Source organism: Candoia aspera, chromosome 1 (assembly GCF_035149785.1).
Source record: "Candoia aspera isolate rCanAsp1 chromosome 1, rCanAsp1.hap2, whole genome shotgun sequence".
In the NCBI taxonomy this organism is placed as follows: domain Eukaryota; kingdom Metazoa; phylum Chordata; class Lepidosauria; order Squamata; family Boidae; genus Candoia; species Candoia aspera.
Window position 1 is genome coordinate 283,640,262 of NC_086153.1, and position 22,032 is coordinate 283,662,293.

The following is a 22,032-nucleotide window of genomic DNA, read 5'->3' on the forward strand; positions in this document are numbered from 1 at the left end:
CATGGCTTGGGGCCAGGTTATTTGCAGGACCGCCTTTCCCCAGTCACATCCACCTGGCCCACCAGAGCGGGGAGGCAGGGTATGTTGCGGGTCCCTTCAGTTAGGGAGGTACATCTAGTGGGACCAAAGAAAAGGGCCTTCTCCATGGTGGCTCCCTTCCTTTGGAACATCATTCCCCCAGATATAAGATTGGCCCCCTCTCTTCTCCTGTTCCAGAAGGCCCTGAAGTTGTGGGTCTGTCAATGGGCCTGGGGACCCCAGGCTTCGGAGCCAATCAAGTGGCTGGTATGAATGTGTTTGCTGCCACCAGGGGGTATCTATTGTGTTTTTATTGTGTTCTTATGGTTTTTAATTCTGTAAGCCACCGGGAGTCACCATGTGTGAGTTGGGCAGCCTTATAAATCTGTTTAATAAATAAATAAATAATAAAATTTTTGGGAGTGGTTTGCCATTGCTTTCTTCCTAGGGCTAAGAGAGCAACTGGCCCAAAGTCATTTAGCTGGCTTTGTGCCCAAGGCGGGACTAGAACTCACAGTCTCCCAGTTTCTAGCCCAGTGCCTTAACCACTACACCAAACTGGCTCTGATAAAACAATGATGATGATGATGATGATGATGATGATGAAGTGATTCTCTGATCTGACCTTAACTCATATATTCCAGACTCTGTACACCTCCATTTTTAATTAATTAGCCAAGTGTTGTAGTTATATCTAAATTTGAAACAGTGGTCTGCCTTAAATATAGTTGGTGAAAAAGATGTGAGGGTGATGTGGCTCCACATTCTGGCACCCCATTGATCACCAGGGTTGATGGCTAGGCAGATGAAAGAGGATGACAGAAGGAGGGTGTCATTCTTTGGTCAAGGGTATACAATGGCTCCGTTCCCCAGCTAGGACCTCTAAACAAGCTCAAATCCATTTGCTGGTAGTGAAAACATACAAGTTTATAAACCACAGCTGGATTTTGGCTTGTTCATACTTAAAATTAATGATTAGTTTGGATTCATATATGAATCACAGGTAGTTTGAAAGGGAAGCAAATATGGTCAGTTCCTCCCTTTAGAGAGGAGAATTGTTCACTTAATACAGGATCACAGCCCTGAGATTTTCTTAAAATTGGATAAAACCAGGGTAGGCCAAAACTGTCCTGTATAAAATCGGACATAAGACTAAATCTAGGCTAGTTTCTTAGAAGCTATTCTGCTTGTGAATCACAGAGAAATTTTAGCCATCAGGTTCTTATTATATTAATTTTATTATGGATTATAGCATTCTATAGTTTTATATTTCTCTTATTTATGTTTTACTGTAAACCACCCAGAGGCCCTTTTGGGAGATGGGCAGTGATAAACTTGATTAATAATAAATAAATAAATAAATAAATAAATAAATAAGTAAGTAAGTAGTGTGGGTCTTTTAAAAAGCTTTTAAGGGAAAATAATAGAAGGTGTTCATATAAGCCATTTACAACATTATTCCATCATAAAAGTCATCAAAATATTTCTTACAGAGATAAAGGGGCACTCATTATGGAGCTGCAAGTGAATGTTTAATGCTATTCTAAACCTTTATATACAGGCAAAATCCAAGTACATCATGGTTGATACTTTCAGCAAATTATAATAGGATTCTTTAGATAAATTTCTGAATAGAGCAAAAAATACAAATAACCTGTGCTTTTTTAACCAAGATCAATGAAAGCCATTCTTTTGGGGACAGCTAGAACATCTGACACTTTGAGAGCATCTTGCCGGTCTCCCAGGAAAAGGCTGCCATGAAGAAGATGCCTATTCATAATGGCTACCTAAGCAAGAGGACAAGCTACGTCAGTTTCCCACAATCCTCGTAATTAACCCTGAACTTGATTGTTGGCAAGTGGGCACATTCACAAAGAAAGCACTGGGGTGCAACCACCCACCATCTTTATTTTCTATGAATGCAAATGTGGCCTGTGTAGAACCAAGGGCAGTTTTGGAAATAAAAATTATTCTGGAGGCTATTGCTTTACTTTGCAGCATGCCAGCTTCCTTTCTCATTTTGTTTACATTTTAATTGTTAATCTAAACTTTCCTTACAAAAGATAAAAAAAGAGAGTAGTCAAACATCAAGCATCACAGTGATCAAAGTGACTGATTTCTTCCAGAAGACATCTATGTGCGATTTGTTATCATTTTCAGAGTTTTGTTTCTGCAAGCTCAAATATAAGAAAGAACGTCTGAGCCAATGTATGATTATTTATTTGATCCTTCATTAAGAAAATGGCTGAGGACTGATGATTTCCATATGTCATGTTATGTAAGATGTTGGTCTGAATTTGTCCTCCAGTTACCTGCAAGTCATATATTTATTCTGATAATCCACATGGATTGGCTGGATAAGTAAAAGAGGAAAATCATCATTGTAACTAAGCTAGATGTACCCTGTGTAGCTTAGCTTCCTCATAACAGCAAATACCTCTTAAATGAGCTCCCATTTGATGTAGCATACTAGCATGGACATAACATTACCTTTATATTTTCCTTAACTGCACATAGATGTCTTTTGGAGACACAAACATTTAAAAAAAAACCTACATATTTTGGGAGTATATATAAATTAATCTATAATCTAAAGAGAGATCAAACATTTAAATATCAATCTTCAGTATTTACATTCAAAAAGACATATATTTAGAGGGAGATAATCTGTTAGAAATGTTGTTGTAACAAAAAATAGAGAGCAAATATAAATAAAATTATCTTTATATGAAGGATTGTTCAAGATTCTTTTCTTTCATTTAAACAAAGATGCACTTGCTTTCCAGCATTTCACTAGGTTTTCTTTATGTTGCCTGGTTTTGTATGTCCTGGGGAAAAGAGACAATGAAGCTCTACTAACAATAACTATTAAAGACTAGATTTCCTTAAATTCTTTCATCCAAAGAGAGTAACTGAATGGTCTTTGTCACAACAGATGGCAGTATGTAACAACCTGGTTATAGCATTCCAACACAATTTAGAATAACATGATTAATATAATACAATTATGTTTATATTAAATTCTTGTTAAAATAGATTTAAAAGGAATTGTATGCAATGCAGAATTTTAAGATCAGCATCTTAGGTAAGACAGAGGAACAGGGAGGGGTTACATCCAGGCCACAGCTATAATTCTTTATCTCCAGGATCTCAGATTGCATTCAGAAGCTCTCACAGGAACATCAAAGACTTGGCCTGAGTAGGTACGAGTAGGTACTTCAGCAAAGGATCGTTACCTTGTTGTGGTGCTGGAGCTTGAGCACCTCAACAATTCCATGAGCTAAACCATGAAGGGCCACCCAAGACAGGAAGGTCATGACAGAGAGGTCAGACTAAATGCGATCCCTGGGGAAGGTAATGGCAACCCACCCCAGTATTCTTGCCGTGAAAACTAAATGGATCAGTACAACCAGAGGTATGTCGGTATACCATCGGAAGATGAGACCCCCAGGTTGGAAGATGGTCAAAATGCTACTGGGGAGGAACAGAGGATGAGTTCAACTAGCCCCAGACGTGATGACGCAGCTAGCTCAAAGCCGAAGTGCTGGGCTTGAGGAATCCAAGGCTGGAGTTAAAATCGCTGGAAGAAACATTAACAATCTCAGATATGCAGATGATACCACTTTGATGCCTGAAAGTGAAGAGGAACTGAGGAGTATTTCTAGGTGCGAAGATTACTGAAGATGCTGACTGCAGTCAGGAAATCAGAAGACACTTAATCCTTGGGAGAAGAGCAATGACAAATCTCGATAAAATAGTTAAGAGCAGAGACATCACACTGACAACAAAGGTCCGCATAGTTAAAGCAATGGTGTTCCCCGTAGTAACGTATGGCTGCGAGAGCTGGACCATAAGGAAGGCTGAGAGAAGGAAGATCGATGCTTTGGAACTGTGGTGTTGGAGGAAAATTCTGAGAGTGCCTTGGACTGCAAGAAGATCCAACCAGTCCATCCTCCAGGAAATAAAGCCAGACTGCTCACTTGAGGGAATGATATTAAAGGCAAAACTGAAATACTTTGGCCACATAATGAGAAGACAGGACACCCTGGAGAAGATGCTGATGCTAAGGAGAGTGGAAGGCAAAAGGAAGAGGGGCCGACCAAGCGCAAGGTGGATGAATGATATTCTAGAGATGACGGACTCGTCCCTGGGGGAGCTGGGGGTGTTGACAACCGACAGGAAGCTCTGGCCTGGGCTGGTCCATGAAGTCATGAAGAGTCGGAAGCGACTAATCGAATAAACAACAAGGTACGCGTAGATACTGAGTAGCCCTCATAAAAATGAAGATTGGCTTCTCTAGTCTCTAAGAATCCAGCCATATATATGTATTTGTCTCTTGGGTTTTAAATTCTGGGTTATATTTTTTCCTTTTGTCATAATAGATTGCTTCTTGGTGATTTCTCTGTCTGGACTACTGATGGCATCTGAACTGTGTTTAGTAAATCTTTTCTGCTCCCTGATTGTTCTTTCTCACCTTGCCACCTCCAGCCCTCAAGTCCTAACAAACAAGATGAGTCAATGCATCTTTCCAAACTGAGCACCACAAAACAAACAAACAAACAAACAAAGCAAGCTAACAGAATACAATGAATGTTATTGTAGATGTGAAACAAGAATTAATGACTCCTGGCATCAGATGCATGTGAATTACACACAATGAATTGTGTGAAAGATGCCAGATGCTCCTAATAAGACATTGCAAAAATAAGAAGGCGAATTATTAGAGGCTTTCAGTAAAGATTACCAAATAATGTTGAACCACTTGTTTCCAGCTATCCCCAAATCCCTATTATGGATGGCATTAATTGAGCAGAAACATTCAACAGTCTTGTTGGGATATGCCATTAGACTTAGGAGATATATCTCCATTATTAGAATAATTGCATCAAACACAATTTTTATCATAACTCAGTCGGCTTTCCCAGCTACTACTAAGGTAGTACTTTGGACACTAGAAGCACTAATGGTGATTTTTATACTGGAAAAGAGCCAAATATTACTTTTGAATATAATTTTTATTAAGAATTTTTATTACAATGATAAAAACTAATGCAAACTAAACTCAGAGAAAAAGAATAGAAAAAAAGAATAAGAAATGCAGAAAAAAGGAAAAGAAAGAAGAAAGAAGAAAAAGAAAAGAAAGAATATAATAAAGAAAAAGAAAAGAAATATATAAAGAAGTTACTTCCAACCTTCATCACAATAAATACAAATAAATTTAGTAACACTTCACCCCCTATAAGGTTACAAGCAGATATCTCTTCATCCCATATCCCATCCCTTATCTATAAGCAAATCCATAAAACATCAATTTTTAAATCCTGGTGTCAGCAAAAAGTCAATAAAGGGTTGCTAGAACTTTGCAAAAAAAGTCTTATTTTAACCTTGATCAAATAAACCAACTTTATATTCCTTCCTTTTACTTCTAACAGTCTTAATCTTCAGTTCAATCAAATATTGTTATAGGATGTGATTTCTCTTCATTTCCTCTTTATCCCATTGCACAGTTCTTTAAGGGTTTAACAAGACTTTTTTGTAGATCCAATAAAAAAACATTTTCCAGGTCATTCTCTTGGTTTATCATTTGTGTTTCCCTTTTAATTCTTAAAACTTCAGCCAGTTTCTTTTGCATATCCAGTAAAGTGTCCTTTTTCAAATCATTATATTGGCCTGTCATTTGTAGTTCCACTTTTGGTACTTTTTCTGTCTTGTCATATAAAATTTGTTCCATATCTATCATTTCATCATTAACACCTTTTGGACATAATCTATCCATGGAAGCAGACATCATTACTGACAGTGTTGATATTGTACTTACTAATTTCTGGCTCCTTTCTTCAAAGATCTCCTTTAATGTTTCTTATGTTAAAACATTTTGTATCATTTTGTAAGTCCCAGTATTAACTGACATCAAGAACAGGCTTGTATTTTCTTTTCTTCAGCTTAGAATCTTTAGTCCCCTCTAGTGTCCAGTTTCCAAAATCATAAAGTAACTTATCTTTGTTTACAGTAGCCAGGATAGCCAAAATAAGTCTGTTTCCCACAAGAAGCTATTTATTTGTTATAGCTAATTCCAAAATCTTATAGTAAAAGTCAATATTCCAAATTTATCTGGACCCTTAATCCATTTATAATGTTCTTAGATCAAAATCTTATTTAGCTTTTCACTGTTTATTTCAAATTATTTAAATTCTTAAGTTTGTAATTAATTTTTCTTTTGTTCAGACTAGAAGATAAACTCACCCAATGACTTTTCAAACTTCTCATTCTGAAAGTCTCTAATAGCTTTAAGATGGTTAATAGGCAATTTCCAAAAGTGAGTAGAAAGTGAGGCTTGTGAACTTACTGTCCTTTAAAAGGTTCCACTGTGGTTGCAAGCAAGATGTCTGAACCCTTCATCTCCCAGTGCTCAAACAATGTGATCAAAGCTCTGCCCATTTTGTAATGTACATTGCTCATATGACACACATAAAAAACAGGCAGTGCTTTAACTGCACCATCACAGCCACCATCTTGACTAGACACCCTGGGACAAGATCAGATACACAACTAGGTAATTTTAGACCCTAGACTTAAGGGTCTTACAGAAGTTCATTTTTTAAATGGCCATGTATATCACTTTGACATTAAACCCAGATTAACATTTACCTTTTCTACATTCAGAATGCCATTTGATCCTTCACAGCAACATCCTGAGATTCAGAGCAAGGCACACAACACAACTAACTTGTTACCTAATCAATAAAAAAGAAAACTGTTGTCCATCTGTCTTTTCCTGAGCCTTCTAACATATGAAAGTTGCAATGAAGACCATTTGCTCTGTGGTCATATTCCCCGGCATCCCAGCTTTCAAGTAAACCTTAACGGAAGACAGCATGAAGGAGGTTCTTCAGAACCAGAAGAGGGCAATGCAGCGTTTTGGACTGGATTCCAAAAAGGTGCTTCAGAGTTAATGGGGGAGTATACATTGCCTCTCTCTGTGACTCCTTACATCCACCTTGTGATCTCAGAAGAAGAAATAATGGTTTTAAAGGTTTGTTGCCCGGTGCCGTACAGGCACCCCCATGCACCTTGAAACACTTTTTTGGAACCAATCCAAAGCATCGCACAGCCCTGATTAATAATTTGGGACAGTCAGAGAGCTGCAGAATGAAGTTGCTCCCTGTAGGTAGAATAAACATTTTTCAGACTAAAGCTTCAAGATTCAATCGTTGGTATCACTTCTTATGGCTGAAAAAAAATTAAAAAAATAAAACAAACTTGTCTGAAATTCTGGAGATTTGCTCTCATGCAACATACAGGCTATAAGGTTGGAAGAACCAACTGCCTGATTCCTTTTAAAGTAGTTTCCTAGGTTCCCACACAGTAACGTTTGTTGGTTAAACTTATTTTCCAAATAAGGAAACTAGCATCAAGCCTTATTAAATGTTTTTAATGTTTTGTGCTTAAGTTGGAGCCAGAATGTTAAGTTGTATTGTAATGTTAAGTTACACACATCATTCACAGTTATGAACGATGTGTGTAGAATGTATTTACTTACTTCCTCGTTTTCTTTTGTTTACATTCCATTGCCTAGACTAAAGCATTACAGACAAAGAATTTCATAATGGTTGCTCATTTTTAGGTAGTTGAAGCTATTGGGCCACAGGCATCTTTTATAACTACACTCAGGGCATAGTGCTCTGTATTCAAAACAAGTGGCACAGCCACAGCTCTTTATTGTCTACTTGGAGCTATTTCTCAGCATAATATCCTCTCTAATGCCCTACCATTCAAAAATCTGCTCAGCCAATTGCACTTGTTGGGGAGGGTGGCCTGAGTGCTGAGATCCTTAAGTCACTCATTCATGTTAGGTGAAGTGTTGCTCAATTGTGAGCCATATCCAGAAAGATCTATCTTGTTTACTGACCACATAGGAATAACATCATGATTGGATAAGTAGCTACTTGCAATATCCCATGAGACTAGAGTAAGATTACATGGGAACGCTAAATGTCAGTGTAGATGGTGTAGAGTCCTTGAAACGGGGCTCAAAACCTGAAGCTGAATGACAGGAAGAACAAGGAGGGGGCTGAGAGAATCATTGCTGCTTTAGGGTAAGACATCTACAACAAAAAAGGCTGATTCGGGTTCTCAGCAGCAAGTGGAAGCTGCAGAGGCGGCAGATGTGTCCGTGTGATCACCAGGACTTGAGCTTGATTTAAATGTCTCCTTACTGTATCTTACTAAAATTGAAAACTTGTTTCTGTTCAAATTCACAGGATGTTCCTTTTGCATAAGAAAACTAATGCTAACTTGATTGATATCTATGAAATATTCAACTCATAAATTGTTTCCAAAGTGACTACATGTCCTGCAAGGCACATCTGACACTATACCCTCCCAAAATATCTCAACAAAATAAAAGGAAATCCTTGCAGGAGAGAATATCTGTAACTCAGGGTTGAACTGTGGAGTCCTTGGTGCTCTCTGAGCTTGGTTGTTTGTTTGCAGACGTTTCATTACCCAGTGTCCTGACTAAGCAAGGACCGTGCTAAGATGAGGAAGAAGTGTCTAGTGTTTTATTACTGCTATTGTAGACAGAAAATCCTACCAAACTGAAGAAGCATGGGAAAAGCCAGACAGATAAACCCCAAAAGTCAAGGCGGGTCTGTTCTGGGTTTCTTTGACTGACAGCTCAAAGTCTCTAAACTACACATGCGTTTTCCCCCCTGGATAGGGGCCCCCTCCTTCTCACCATCAGTACTCATGACACCCAGGTAGGTAACACTAGGACACTGACGATGTTACCTGGTTGGGTAATGAAATGTCTGCAAGCAAGCAGTCAGTCTCAGAGAGCACCAAGGACCCTACAGAAATCCTTGCATTTGAAAAACTAACAATTGTCAAAGGTTCTCCCCCTGTCCCCCCTGCCCCTACCCCTACCCCCGTTTTAAAATGAAGGTGATACTAGACTCTTCTGTGAGCATTCTTGGGTCATATTCTAATTGAGAAGGATGCTACAGAAAGAAAGCGAAGGTCATTTGCAGGTTTAAGAAGCAACTAGCAAGCAATATTTGTTCACTAATAAAAGGTATGAAACAATGGAACCATCTATGCAGCCACTGCAAAACACCATGAGGCTTACAATAAAGCCTTGAAGCCCTGTTCGTTGAAACAAAGCTAGCAGAGAAAGAATGCAGTTTTAGAGATATACATCATAAATGGCAAGTCAGCTTTTCAATTATTCAATGAACCCAAATGGATTCTGGCTGGGGAATTCTGGGAGATGAACTCCACACATCTTAAAGTTGCCAAGGTGGAGAAACACTGATATAGAGCATGTTGGTATAGCAAACAAAGTGCCTGACAATAACAATAAGCATTATACCTTAAAATACAAGGCCATATCATCTAACAGTTCTTTGTAGATCATTACCACTTACTTTGCTAACAAGCTTAAAGCAGAACGGCATAAAACAATGCAGCAAACTCTTATAAGGAGCCCAGACTCTGCATCCTTCAGCTTTGTGCAGTAGGTCATATGATGACAGAGACAGAATTTCTGAAGTATGATGGTGAAGATATTATCCAAAGTTGATGATTAAGCACTCCCTAATTTATAACAGCACAATGAAACTGTTGCTTTTCCACAAAGAGATCTAAAACCACCCCAAGCCAACATGGGAAAGGCATTGGTGAAATGCATGCCCAAACTCTCCAGTTTTGCCATGCAGGGTATGACACTCAGATGCAAGACAGAAGAAGCTTTGTCTCAGCATCAGTGTTGCTCCCGTCTGTTCAAAGAAAAGGAGGACATGAACAGCAATTTAGCAACATCTATGAAAAATAGGAAACTGTGAGGATAAACACACAGCTTGTGAAAGAAAGCTGTGTGATCTGTGTGACCAATGTGAAGGAAAGCTGTGTGACCATCCATGACACGATCCTACACTATTTTCAGACATCAAGATGTCTGCATCATCTTCAAGTGAGAATCAGGACTTGAGTACTTGCTCAAGAGAATCTAAGTTACAGATCTTAGAAACTGAAAATTGCAGACACGATGTAGCATGATACTTAAAAATTAAACACAATCAGTCCAGTAGTTGCTACACAACAGACTTTTCTGAGATGATATGTTGTAATTACATTGTCAGTTCATGGTTATAAAAACAAGCTGTCCAAGTCCATATTTCCTAGGGCAAGACAAATGCCAAAATAGTCTTGAGGCTGATGGATTTCTTAGCCTTTCAGAACTGGCCTTGCACTAAAAAGATACTCATCAAAGACATGCCAGTTAACTTGGAGACAGCCCAAAAATCCTGACTGGCAAGTTGCTTGCCCTTTGCTGTTATTGGAACACAGTGGCTGTGTTCGGAGGCAATACTAATCTGTAGTTTAGCATCGTAAAAATGAACCTAGCCAACTCCTCTGTTCATGCTCTTCTCCTCCCCTCTGTCCTTTGGTTCAGCTACCTAGAGGAGAAACCCCCACTTACATTTTAGATGTATCGCTGTTTAACATATCATCTGTATCAGCCACTTCAGTGATCAGTGCAACTAGCCCTACCTGGCAGTTGGTCTAGGACTGCTGACTTACGTGTTGTTTACTGATAAAATACAGCGTATACAAAAAATGTCTCCCTTAGCTATTTTGCTGCAGCTAAAATCACTAAAGAAAGAAAACTAAAGATCGTTCCCACACCCTTCCACCTATTTAGCATTACTGTTCCAGCTGATTTTCTGGAAGTCCTCATTTCCACAAAGTCTCATGAGCTCTGACAGTGTAGAAGCCAGAATGTCAGGTTAGTTTCTATATTAATGGCTCTTTATGTTCTCTGGGACATCTGATTTTGGGGAAGGTTTTAGCAACACTACCCTCAGTGCAAGTGAATTTTCTCCAAGTCTCTGACCTCTAAGAATTGAAAAAAGAAGACATGGCAAGATTTCCTAAATATTTGTATTTTTCCTCTTAGGAGTTACTATTACATCAGTTTTCATCACATACTGCTTCTGGGTTCTGCTGAGTACTACCTATGCTACTCCTTGCATGAATGGCACAGTACAGCCTCTCAGCTAAGAATCTTCTACCTTCATCCTTGTCACCTCTGATACCAAAGACTTTTTTGATCTAGCTGGTTCTTCAGTCTTGCCTTCTGAATTTTACTGTTCCTTAGTCTTCTTTGAGCCTGACTCTTTGCACCCTAAATATTTTATTGGAATTAGCTACTCAGATTCTCTGGCAGATGGAATTCTATTTTTCTATCTTGTTAAAGATGCTAGAAATTTGCTGCTGGGACTTTTATTTCTCATGATTCTAAATTTTCCTGCAATCCAAAATCTGCCTTAATTAGTTTTCTCCTTTCTCAATGTGGAAACTTTCTTACTGTGACATTTCTCAGTTGCATGACTTTACTACCAAAGCCATTCTTTCAAACCCTGCTAATTGGATTATACCTTTATCAATCCTCTTCCTTCTTTTTCTGCATGGGTACACAACAGCTCTGACTTGAAAGGACATATAGCATCAATATCATACTCTTTCCACTGGTTACCTGCTTTTGCTGGATAGGGTTACTAACATCTATTGTTGTCTATGACAATATTAACCAAATACATGATGATTCGGTTGAACATCATGAAAGCAAACTGCTTACTTTTCCCTTTCCTTCAATTTTAATAAATTACACGTCTATTAAACTCTAAATACGTTATTAATATGATAGTCAAGTGGCCACTTTCAAGTGATGCACAATATCTTATCAGCTATAACACGTCTTAACAATTTTTTATTGAAATGTTCTTCCCAGTATTTTTAAAAATACTACTTAAAATTTTCTTCTACCTTATCCCTTCCATTTAAGCTGTTCAAGATTCTGAAGAACTACTCATACAAAGGATTTTTATCATGGCTTTCTGCTGCAAGGGATAAATAAGCATGAATCAGGAAAATAATCACTGTTTACACTAGCATAGTAAGGTACTGTGGATTGGGTCATAAATCAAAAGGGTTTCCCAGCCTAATTCCCCCAGTGTCACATGCAGCGCCTCCAATGTGTTGGGCACAAATGCAGATATAATTTATAGCCCATTTTCATTGTCTCATTGGGAGCCTGGTAGCACCTGCATCTTTGTTATGGCCCGCTTGTTTGTTGAAGTGTAGCCCCAAGATGTCACCTGAAGGCCAAGTGTGGCTTTTATCCTCAAAATGTTTGTGTACCACCATGGTTTGTTTTGGCTTAAAGTACTATGAGAATTCATGATTTGCAAATCATAAATGATGTCATATTTCCTAAAATTGTTATTAAGATTTTGAAGGTACATTCTTTTTCCAGCTGTGGCCAATAAGATGCCCCAGGAAACCTCACAAATAGAACAAAATGACAATATCTGTCATATCTGCTTTATCCTTAGCAAAATCAAGATTCTCTCTCTTTCTCTCAATCTCTCTTTTTGGACATTGGGCTTCTAGCAATTATGACAAATTCACTTCCATCTAATCTTTCAGAAAGCATTAGCATCACTAGTTCATTGGCACATCATGGCAAATAAATTTCATGAGTATCATTTTTTAAATGTTTATCTGAAAACAGGTCCCTATCCCATTATTCTAAGTTGCATTCTGAAGGGACATGCATATTTCTTTGTCTACAGTAGATTCTATGGTATTCAATTTTTCTGTACAGACCATGACTATGACACCATGGTTTAGGACTGGAAGCATAGAATGAACAAAAAAGTTGTTTTCTTCTCCTCCCCAAAGCACTACCTATCAACAAAAGGGGAGTTTAAAAAGAGAAGACAAAAGCTTCCTTGCTGAATTTGTGCTTATTGTTACAAAAAAAGAAGGCAAGCCAGGAAAAATGAAAACCCTGCATGCACACATCTTTTCCCTCCTATTGTAAATGTCTATATGGAATACGTATAATTCATTTTCAAGGCACCTACGAATTTTGTATAGGATTTTAGTTACAATATAGTATTTAGTATATTTGGCACAATGTACTCTACATGGTCAATATATTAATAATACCAAGTCTTGGCATTTGAGAATTATTTCTCACCTTTCACACTAATTGTGGCTGTCTTTTTTTTTTCACTTTCCTTCCTGAATAAAAACTCTTTTACTATGATTATACTCTACCATCTTGTTTTGGTGTTGCTTCTGTGCTACATGCAAGTTCTTTGACTCAAATAATTATTACATACTTGGACAAAATACAGAAAAGACTGTGGGTTGAATTAAAAAGATGAAATGCAGTAAGAGTCTGAAAATTATATAATCCTAATTTTAGTAGTCTCGGAGCAACTTAATTTCTCTAGTCACTGACTAGAGCAAGCTTATTCCTTATTTCTGCAGCCTTCTTGCAGTTTCTAGTTTCCCAATAATTTCCGAAGTTTCAGTATAGCAAGAAATACAACACTGATTGCCAGCTTGATCCTAAACACACTAATGATGATCCAGTAATTCAGCCAAGCTTGTAAATAACATTAACAATGCACTGGATATGTTTAGATTGTTTCATCTGAAATAGTGGAAGCATCAAGATTTAAACCTGAAGGGTCATGTAAGCAATAGTTGAATATTTACAGGGTCTAATTCAAGCCAGTTCATGGCATAGCCCCAAAAGTCGTTCCCAAGACATCTGTAGTATAGCAGCTAGACAGCAAGATTCTTATTTTATGCATACTTAATTGGAGATAAATTCCACCAGACACTGTGACTGAGTTTATCCAATATTCTAAGCCATGGCTTCCTTCATGGTTTGTGACTGAGCAGGGTTCATACATTGTGCTAAACCACAAACATAATCTGCAAACCACAATGGCTGGATTCACATAACACACTAAACCAAAGCCATATTATGCTTTAACATATTGCATAAACCTAGCCTATAAGACTTACTCCTAATTAGACATGTATTAACTTATGCAATGTGCACCAGAATGTCTCCAATTTTAAATTTGTTTTTCCTATAGACCACTATGTGGCCTTTGCAAGCCATTATCTGAGAATCATAATGTTTTCTTTGCAGTAATAATGTTGTTTTACTTCCTGGCTTTTTGTAAGGATTACCAAGACAACCTGCACAAATTGCTTTGAACGTTTTAATGTCTTATTTCAATTATTGTTACAATTTTTTTATATGGCACTCCAGATTTTGTCAAGTAGTAATGAAGAGACTATCATCTTGGTCACAACTTCACACATATGGGATAAGAGAAAAGACTTTCTAGGGCACAGCATTACAGAGATGCCGAAACATGCTGTCTTTTGGTTCACAGGTAATTGTACCTTGCATCTGCCATTGTCATCCTGACACTCTGGCCCCCAAATCCCTACAATTCTCAAAAACTGCAGAAACAGAAGCTTGGAAGTTTGTAGGAATTCAGCTGAAACAGAATATTCAAAGCCTAATTGTTTCTGTATTTCTCCCCTCAGTTAAACTAAAAAGAATTACGTGCTTCTTCCAATGATTAAAGAGAACTGTCCTTATGCATACAGGTATTCACAGCAAACCAAGGTTATATCAAAATAACATATATGCAGTGACATCAGAAAGAACATGCAGAACAGCTAGATTAGATAATAGTTTTGTTCCCTGGGCTATTGGACTCCTGAACTCTTAATAATCCCTTCTCACTCCATGGGTACATATGCTGTGTGTAGGACTGATATTTTTTAGGGATCAGGATTAGAGGAGTGGAATGGGTAAAGAATGTATACACATATTATAGTAATTAGGGTATTTTTATTTTATTGCTGAGCCAAATGTAACAAAATTTCTTTTTAATGTACACTTTGGTGTATAGTGAAATGACAGTAAAAGTTATTCTATTCTATTCTATTCTATTCATCAGGACACAAATGCCACCCTTACATACTTGTGCCCCAATTTCTGATGCAAGTATGTAAGTTGTGGTTTTTATGTCTTGATGCACATTTCCTCGCTTGTCCTCCTTGCCCCCTCACAGACTCCTCTGGATAAGTATCTACCAACTTCACCCAGCCAGCTAAGCCATCCCTATAAATTGGCCAGTAAGAGATTCCATGGAAGAAATGGTCCAATCCTGAAGCATATGCACCACCAAGAGAGATTCACCTGTTTGAGTCTCATTTGGGCAACACTGATCACCATTTTCACCAGCATTAAAGTTTTCCTGGCACACAACAGTCCTACTCTACCATCACTATGGTGCCTATTTTTATGCCTAATTTTCAAATGCTAACTTTTCTAAACTTTAATACACCCTTTCTTTATCAGCCTGTTAGCTGTGCTATCCTTCTATGAGGCAGTAAGTACAGGGCCGCAAATGTGGGGAGGGGGGCAAGCAGGGCATGTGCCCCAGGTGCCATGCTGGGGAGGCACCAAAATGGGTGCAGAATCCACGTTTGCCCTGACCTGAGTAAGTATGCTAACCAATCTACTTTTCTCTTTTCAAATTTGTGATCCTGTGTGTGTCTGTTAACAATACCTGTGATGTTAAATTCAAATGGTTGATTGATCCATTATTCTCCACTTCAGAGGACTTTTTCCCACTTTGCTGAACAGTTGTACATAATTTGCTATGTGCCTGATATGCTCTTTTTTCAAATTTCATTTGTATATGTGAACATGTGAGTTCACGTATTCTGTGAACATTGGATTCATGATAGAAAGATGAACACATGGTTTAACTCTGTAAACAATGTACACAGAAATACCAATAAAATAATACGCATTCCAAAATGCATGTCCTACAAAATCTCTGGCACCATTACAGTGGACAAGTAGATAGATCATATTTACTGTTGCTAAGATGCGCCCATTCCTGGACTGGGAGGCTCTACTCACTGTCACTCCTGCCCTCATGACCTCCCATCTGGATTACTGCAACAACATGCTCTACATGGGGCTGCCCTTGAAGAGCATTCAGAAGCTTCAGCTGGTACAGAATGCAGCTGCACAGGTAGTAAGTGGAGTCGGATATTCGACACATGTAACACCACTGCTACAGGAGCTGCATTGGATGCCAGTGTGCTTCCAGGTGCAATTCAAGGTGCTGGTTGTCACCTTTAAAGCCCTTTATGGCTTGGGACCAGGTTACCTAAGGGACCGTCTTCTCCCAGTTGTTTCTACCCATCCAATTTGATCTGGTAGATTGGGCATGTTACAGATCCCATTGGCCAAAGGATGTCGGTTGACGGTGTGCCTTTTCAGCCGTAGCACCTGCCCTCTGGAATATTCTCCCCTCAGAGATCAGGATGTCCTCTACCCTGTTGGCCTTTCGTAAGGCTGTGAAGACCTGGTTATGTGCCCGGACCTGGGGCCCCAAGTGTGGTAATGGTCCCGTTTCTTGGTTGTATTGACATCTTACATTGTTTACTTGGCAGCCATGTATATTTATTTTTTATTGTAATTGTTTTAATTGTAATTGTTTTATGGTTTTATGGTTTTTATTGTTGTGAGCCTCCCAGAGTCACTGGTTGAGATGGGCGGCTATAGAAATTGAATAAATAAATAAAATAAATAAGAGGGATATCTATTGTACACTGATGCTAATATTTTATTTATTTATTTATTTATTTGATTAATTAATTAAATTTATGTCACCACCCATCTCCCCCAATGGGGGACTCTGGGAGGTTTACAATAAAATGATACTAAAAACATATCCACCTAATTTACCATATAAATAGAAAGTGAATATAATTACATTATTGTAAAGAATGATGGGTTAGCTGAATCTTGATCTGATCCACCAAAACCCTTTTTATATTCCTGAGCAAAATGCATATTTAGGTAGATCATGTACCGTTGATTAGTTATACCTTAATCTTTTCCACTGGAACCCTCACATATAATCTGATTCATAACTCTTATAAACTTAGAGCATGTATACAATACTATAGAGAGTTTTAGTATGATTGTTTAGTAGATTTATATTCCACTTTTCTACCCAGAGGTTATTCAAAACAGCTAACATGTTATGAAGATGAAACATAAACTGTTAATTCCTGATAACATTTAAAATACTTATTAACAAATTCAACCTAAAAAGACTTAGCTAAAGTTTTGCCTCACTTCTTTCAAACCTAAAAAGTAGGGGTTGAACACAGTTTACGGATAACACAGGGGAAGGTCATCTTCTGCATGCCTGATCTTGTAACAGACCTGAGGAAGTACAGCATTCTGATTATCTTAATGTCCAGAGAGGTTCATATTGAGATAGTTCCTCAGGTAAATGTTGCTAGATCTGGTGGCTCAGGAATAGTACTAGCTGGTGCACTAGCCATAACTGGGCAAACACGTTCCATGCTACTGACACCAATGGGAATCTGTAACAGCTGTTCTTTCAGGGGGGAAATGCAGCTATGGGTTAAGGTCAACTATGTCACAAAAAGTTTAGAGATATGGAACAGAATATGTAGTTTACATTAAGTAGGTTTGAAATCTGCTATATAAATATTTTTAAAATAAAGTGATGAAATCAAATGGTCAAAAGTAGCAAAACTCCCAAAATTCCCTTCCTATGTAGACACAGACAAGTTCCAACAAGTTTGGCTAGTGCTGTAATATCCTAGGAGCACCACTTAAAATCCTTAATTGCATAAACAAGCTTGACTTGCGTATGGTTTTGACAATAAGTTTCTGAACAACAAAATATACAACCAGCATGAAGCTAAACAGAAATGTTTAGTACTGTTGAACTGGTTCTTAACATTCAACCACTTCTAAGGTAGAAGGCAACTGCTTTGAAATGACACCTGAAAAATTAGGTGTACAGGTACAGGAATGAAATCAGATGTTCTTTCTTGACTTGATTTGGGTAATAAATCAGAATAAAAACTGCATACCATGAGATAAAAGAGCGGATGCTTTCAACAAGTGAAAAATTTGTGGAAATCCTGTTATGTATATTTAACAATTACCTGTTGAAAAGGAGACTTCTCAAGCTTATTACTGTGAATCTTGTTTCTCATCAGACTTGTCATGTCCACAGTTACACGGACGGACTAAGAGTAGGGGTTATGTTGCTCATAAGGAGCTATTTCTTCTTACAATTTAATGCAAAATCAGCCCCTACAAATTAAAACATCCCAAGTTTGAGGTTTTGAGTAGTAGCTATTCCAATATCAAAGCTAGAAACACAGTTGCAAAAGTGTTTTGATGTTGTGAACATGCCTTAAAACATGGTCGCTGTGCCCAGAGGATAATTAATATTGCGTATTATTGCAGCAATCAAAATAATGTGCCAGAGGTTAATAAATTATACCAGTCCCTTTGGTATGGTAAAAAGGGACGCGGTGGCGCTGCGGGTTAAACCGCTGAGCTGTGGATCGGAAGGTCGGCGGTTCGAAACCGCGTGGCGGGGTGAGCTCCCGTTGTTAATCCCAGCTCCTGCTCACCTAGCAGTTCGAAAACATGCCAATGTGAGTAGATCAATAGGTACCGCTTCGGCGGGAAGGTAACGGCGTTCCGTGAGTCATGCTGGCCACATGACCCGGAAGTGTCTATGACAACGCCGGCTCCAAGGCTTAGAAACGGAGATGAGCACCGCCCCCTAGAGTCGGACATGACTGGACTTTACGTCAAGGGAAACCTTTACCTTTACCTTTGGTATGGTATAAAGAATTCAATAAAGTCTTGGGAATCAGTACCTCTCACTGAACAAGAAGTTTTCTAGGGGGGAGAAAAGGATGCTTGCATTTTACATTTTATGATGGAAATTAAGGAGGGAGGGAGAAGGGAAATTTAAAAAAAGTACTATTAATGGAGAAACAGCAGTTCAATCTGCACTGTTTACTAGTGCCAAGAAGAAGCTTCCTACAAGCAAGTATATCTTTATATCATATTCTGAACAGGAAAAAATATTCCGAATTCACTGAAAGATGGAAAGAGTTTCTACCCTGCTGAGTAAAGAATACAGATTACCATTTCATCAGAAGCCACCTCAGGAAACAGAAGAAATACATCATTTGTCTGGAAGGAGGAAAGCTTTTGGCTTTGTTGTTCAGGGAAGATGAAGCACCTTAGCTGTTTGGAAGAATTTTGTGTCAAAAGATATTCTTTGCAAAGTGCAAAGCTAGAGGAATAGCAAAAAAAAAAAAAAAATCAGCTGGTGCTCAGGATATATATTTAGCTTCTTCCCTGAATAGACAGGTGGCTGTTCCATCTCATAAAGCAACTAAAAATGTTATAGAACAAAAATGTTCTTCGCTGAAATTAGCTCTTCCATCAGGAGATTTCAGGAAGCAAGTGGTCCCAATATTGTATCACAGCTGGTATCTTTTTGAGGAGCTGTGCTACCTACCTTTTCCACATCTCTCTTATTCTTTCCTCTCATACCAGCTGGCAATGATGTGGTGCTGATTTTGGATACTGAGAAGCTCTATTCTGGGAATCCACCTTTAAAAAGTTGTGCTACAAGCTCAACAGGGCTACTTGTTCATAATGAAGGTGAAAAATGGAGAAGTAGCTGAAGGACTATTCCCCAAGCCACGCCAACATAGGTCAACACCAAGGATTTCGCATGGAAATTGGAAAAGGAGTCTTTCCCACCACAGCCCAGTAAAGTTAACATGTGGATCAGATCATCGTGCCAGTTTGTTTTAAAAGCTTATGGCAGAACCTGAAAGCTCTTTTTGGAACCTTCTGAGATGAGAAGCACAAGCTGTTATTTCACTGATCAACACTCCACCCCTCAGAAAGTGCTGCATTCATTAAACAAAACCTCCTTCTTAAAAAAGCTCAGAAACAATTTCGGTTTCCTTTGGAAGCCCATGGAAGCTCATCCTTTCTACCTGCTCTAAAAACGGGTGGGAAGTTGCAGAGGGGTCGCTCGCGTCTCTTTGCAGATGTCACCCCCTTGCCCCTGCCAACCTTGTCGGAATTCGCAGGGAAGAGGCATAACCTGGAGAGAAGTTTCAGAGGGCAGCTATCCTGCCTGCCGCATTTCCAAAGCCCAAGTACGAAGTTGACAAGGAGGCTTCAGAGGGAGCCTGGGAATGGCCGAGCGACCTCTCTCTTCTGGGGGCAGCCAGCTCGATCGGTGGAGTGGGTTCGGCGGATCTCAGGAGAGACAGACGGCGCGGGAGAACGCTCGGAGCTGGTCTGATTCAGAAGGGCTAGTAGCACGATTCTCCACTTCCCCAAACCCTCGCTCCTGAGCAGAAGCCAAAGGCTGGGGAACAACCTTATTTACTAACGCAGCCCAGTCAGAAGAGCCAGAGATGGGAGAAAAGAGCCGGGTTCCTGACCGAGAAACACCAACACAGAGGCACACACGGATACTTACAGTTCGTAGGAACTGTATCTCATCTTCCCCTCCTTCGCCCCCTTCAGCCATGGCTCTGGAACAGGGGGGCGGGGGGCTCTGCTCAGCCTCCGATCGCCTCTTCAGCGGCAGCTCGCAGGCTCACCTCAGCTCCTTTTCCCGATTGGTATTAGCATCTAGCTAATCCTTAGCCATACAGGGAGCCCCGCCAACTCCACTGCACTGCAGACTGTCAGTCAACCCCCTCAGCGCCAGAACCAACGGAGCTGCTTCCCCAATTTCACAGCAAGCTACCCCCGCTTCCGTCTTACCCCCTTCTCCAGGGAGAAAGCGATCAGAAAGGCATTACAGGAAGTCCTCCCCGCATTTCGAAGGGTCTCTCTCCCTCCCCCTTTAAAGGTCTCTCAATAGCGCAATCAGAGGGAAACGGCAAGGAAAAGCAAAGCTCTCCCTCCCGCTTTGCTTAGTGGCTTCAAATGTCTGCCTCCTCCCCTTGTTAAAAAAAGAAAAGAAAAAAGTATCACAATCAGCAACTCTTCCCTTATTGATGAATATTTCAGAGGATTGAAATACAGACTGTCATCAGCCTGGGAGAGTGGTTATTTTAGCAGCAGGTTTCAAGCATGTGCAAAATTATCTACTGCCTTTCTGCAGAAGCAGAAGCAATTCTGTCTGGTGATACGATTTCATTATCTAAAGGAACTGTGTGTAATTGTTAAATAAGCTACCATTTCAATTGCACTGAAGCCTGATCTGTTTGGGATCTATGCTACTCTATAAGTATCAACATGGATACACTAGTCCCATCCTATGTATGTGTAGTAGGACACAAGTTCTGCTGAAGTCAGTGGAATTATTTCTGAGTAAAACTGATTAATCTGGATTGTGGTTATTTTTCCCCCACACTTCCAGTCTTTGGTTTCTGAAGTTTTGTAGCAAGAGTGAACCAAGGGTATTCTTAAAAACTACAGCATAGCCTTTCCTAGAAGTCATCAAGCCAGAAACCAAAATGTTACCCTGAAGGAGGAGGTGAGGAATGCTTGAAAGCAGAAGAAAGCTTACAGAATATGATTTTCAGCAGCCCTGAAGACCTTGCCACATGCTCATCTTTCAGGAATTTCACAGAAGCACCCAAAAATGCTTGTATGATGCTTAAACTCCCCCACATTGCCTCCTTGCCCCATCACAAGGGCTGTGTCCCCTTGCTTCTCCACTCAGCATCTGCACTGCATGTCGACATACCTCTGCTTGTGTCCCACAGGCAGGCCACAGCTGGACAACATCAAGAAATAGCATTTATTGCTCAGAAGTAGCATTTTTCCCCCTTAAGTCAGCACAAGATGCCCCATTGTAGGCAATGCAGCATGCATTGACATGGATAGGGGATGTGGCCTCATTGTAGGTGTGCTTCCTATGGTGCCCCTATAGGTTCCTCTGTGTGCTGTTCCACCTCACCCCTGTATGTGATCTCTGGCTGCTCTGCCCATCACTTATTTTTGCATTGGCAGCATGCTAGTCGAGCAATGGATGTGGAAGGGCTGCCTGGGTCAAGGGCAGCTATTCACCCAGGTGCTCCAATGCTGTGCCACTTCCCATCACAATGCATATGTCTCTCCATATATAAGAGGGGGTGTGCTCAAACCACACAGCTGCCCAGAAGGGGGCATTCCACTTATGTATCAGGCATATGAGCAGGTGTGCATAGTTTGCAACAAAAGTTAGGTGTAATAATATGAAATATTAGCTGGGGGAATGCCTACCTTACAGTTTGTCC

At 39.5% G+C, this 22,032-nt stretch overlaps 1 protein-coding gene across 1 annotated transcript in view; it reads right to left on the reverse strand.

Annotated features, from left to right (window-relative positions):
- Positions 1–20,488, reverse strand: part of RYR3 (ryanodine receptor 3) — a 346,984-nt gene extending 326,496 nt beyond the window's left edge. Inside the window, exon 1 of the mRNA XM_063289977.1 lies at positions 20,280–20,488. Within this exon, the coding sequence (XP_063146047.1) occupies positions 20,280–20,330 (51 nt within the window). The 5' untranslated portion in view covers positions 20,331–20,488. The remainder of the gene's footprint in view (positions 1–20,279) is intronic.
- Positions 20,489–22,032: the final 1,544 nt, after the last annotated feature.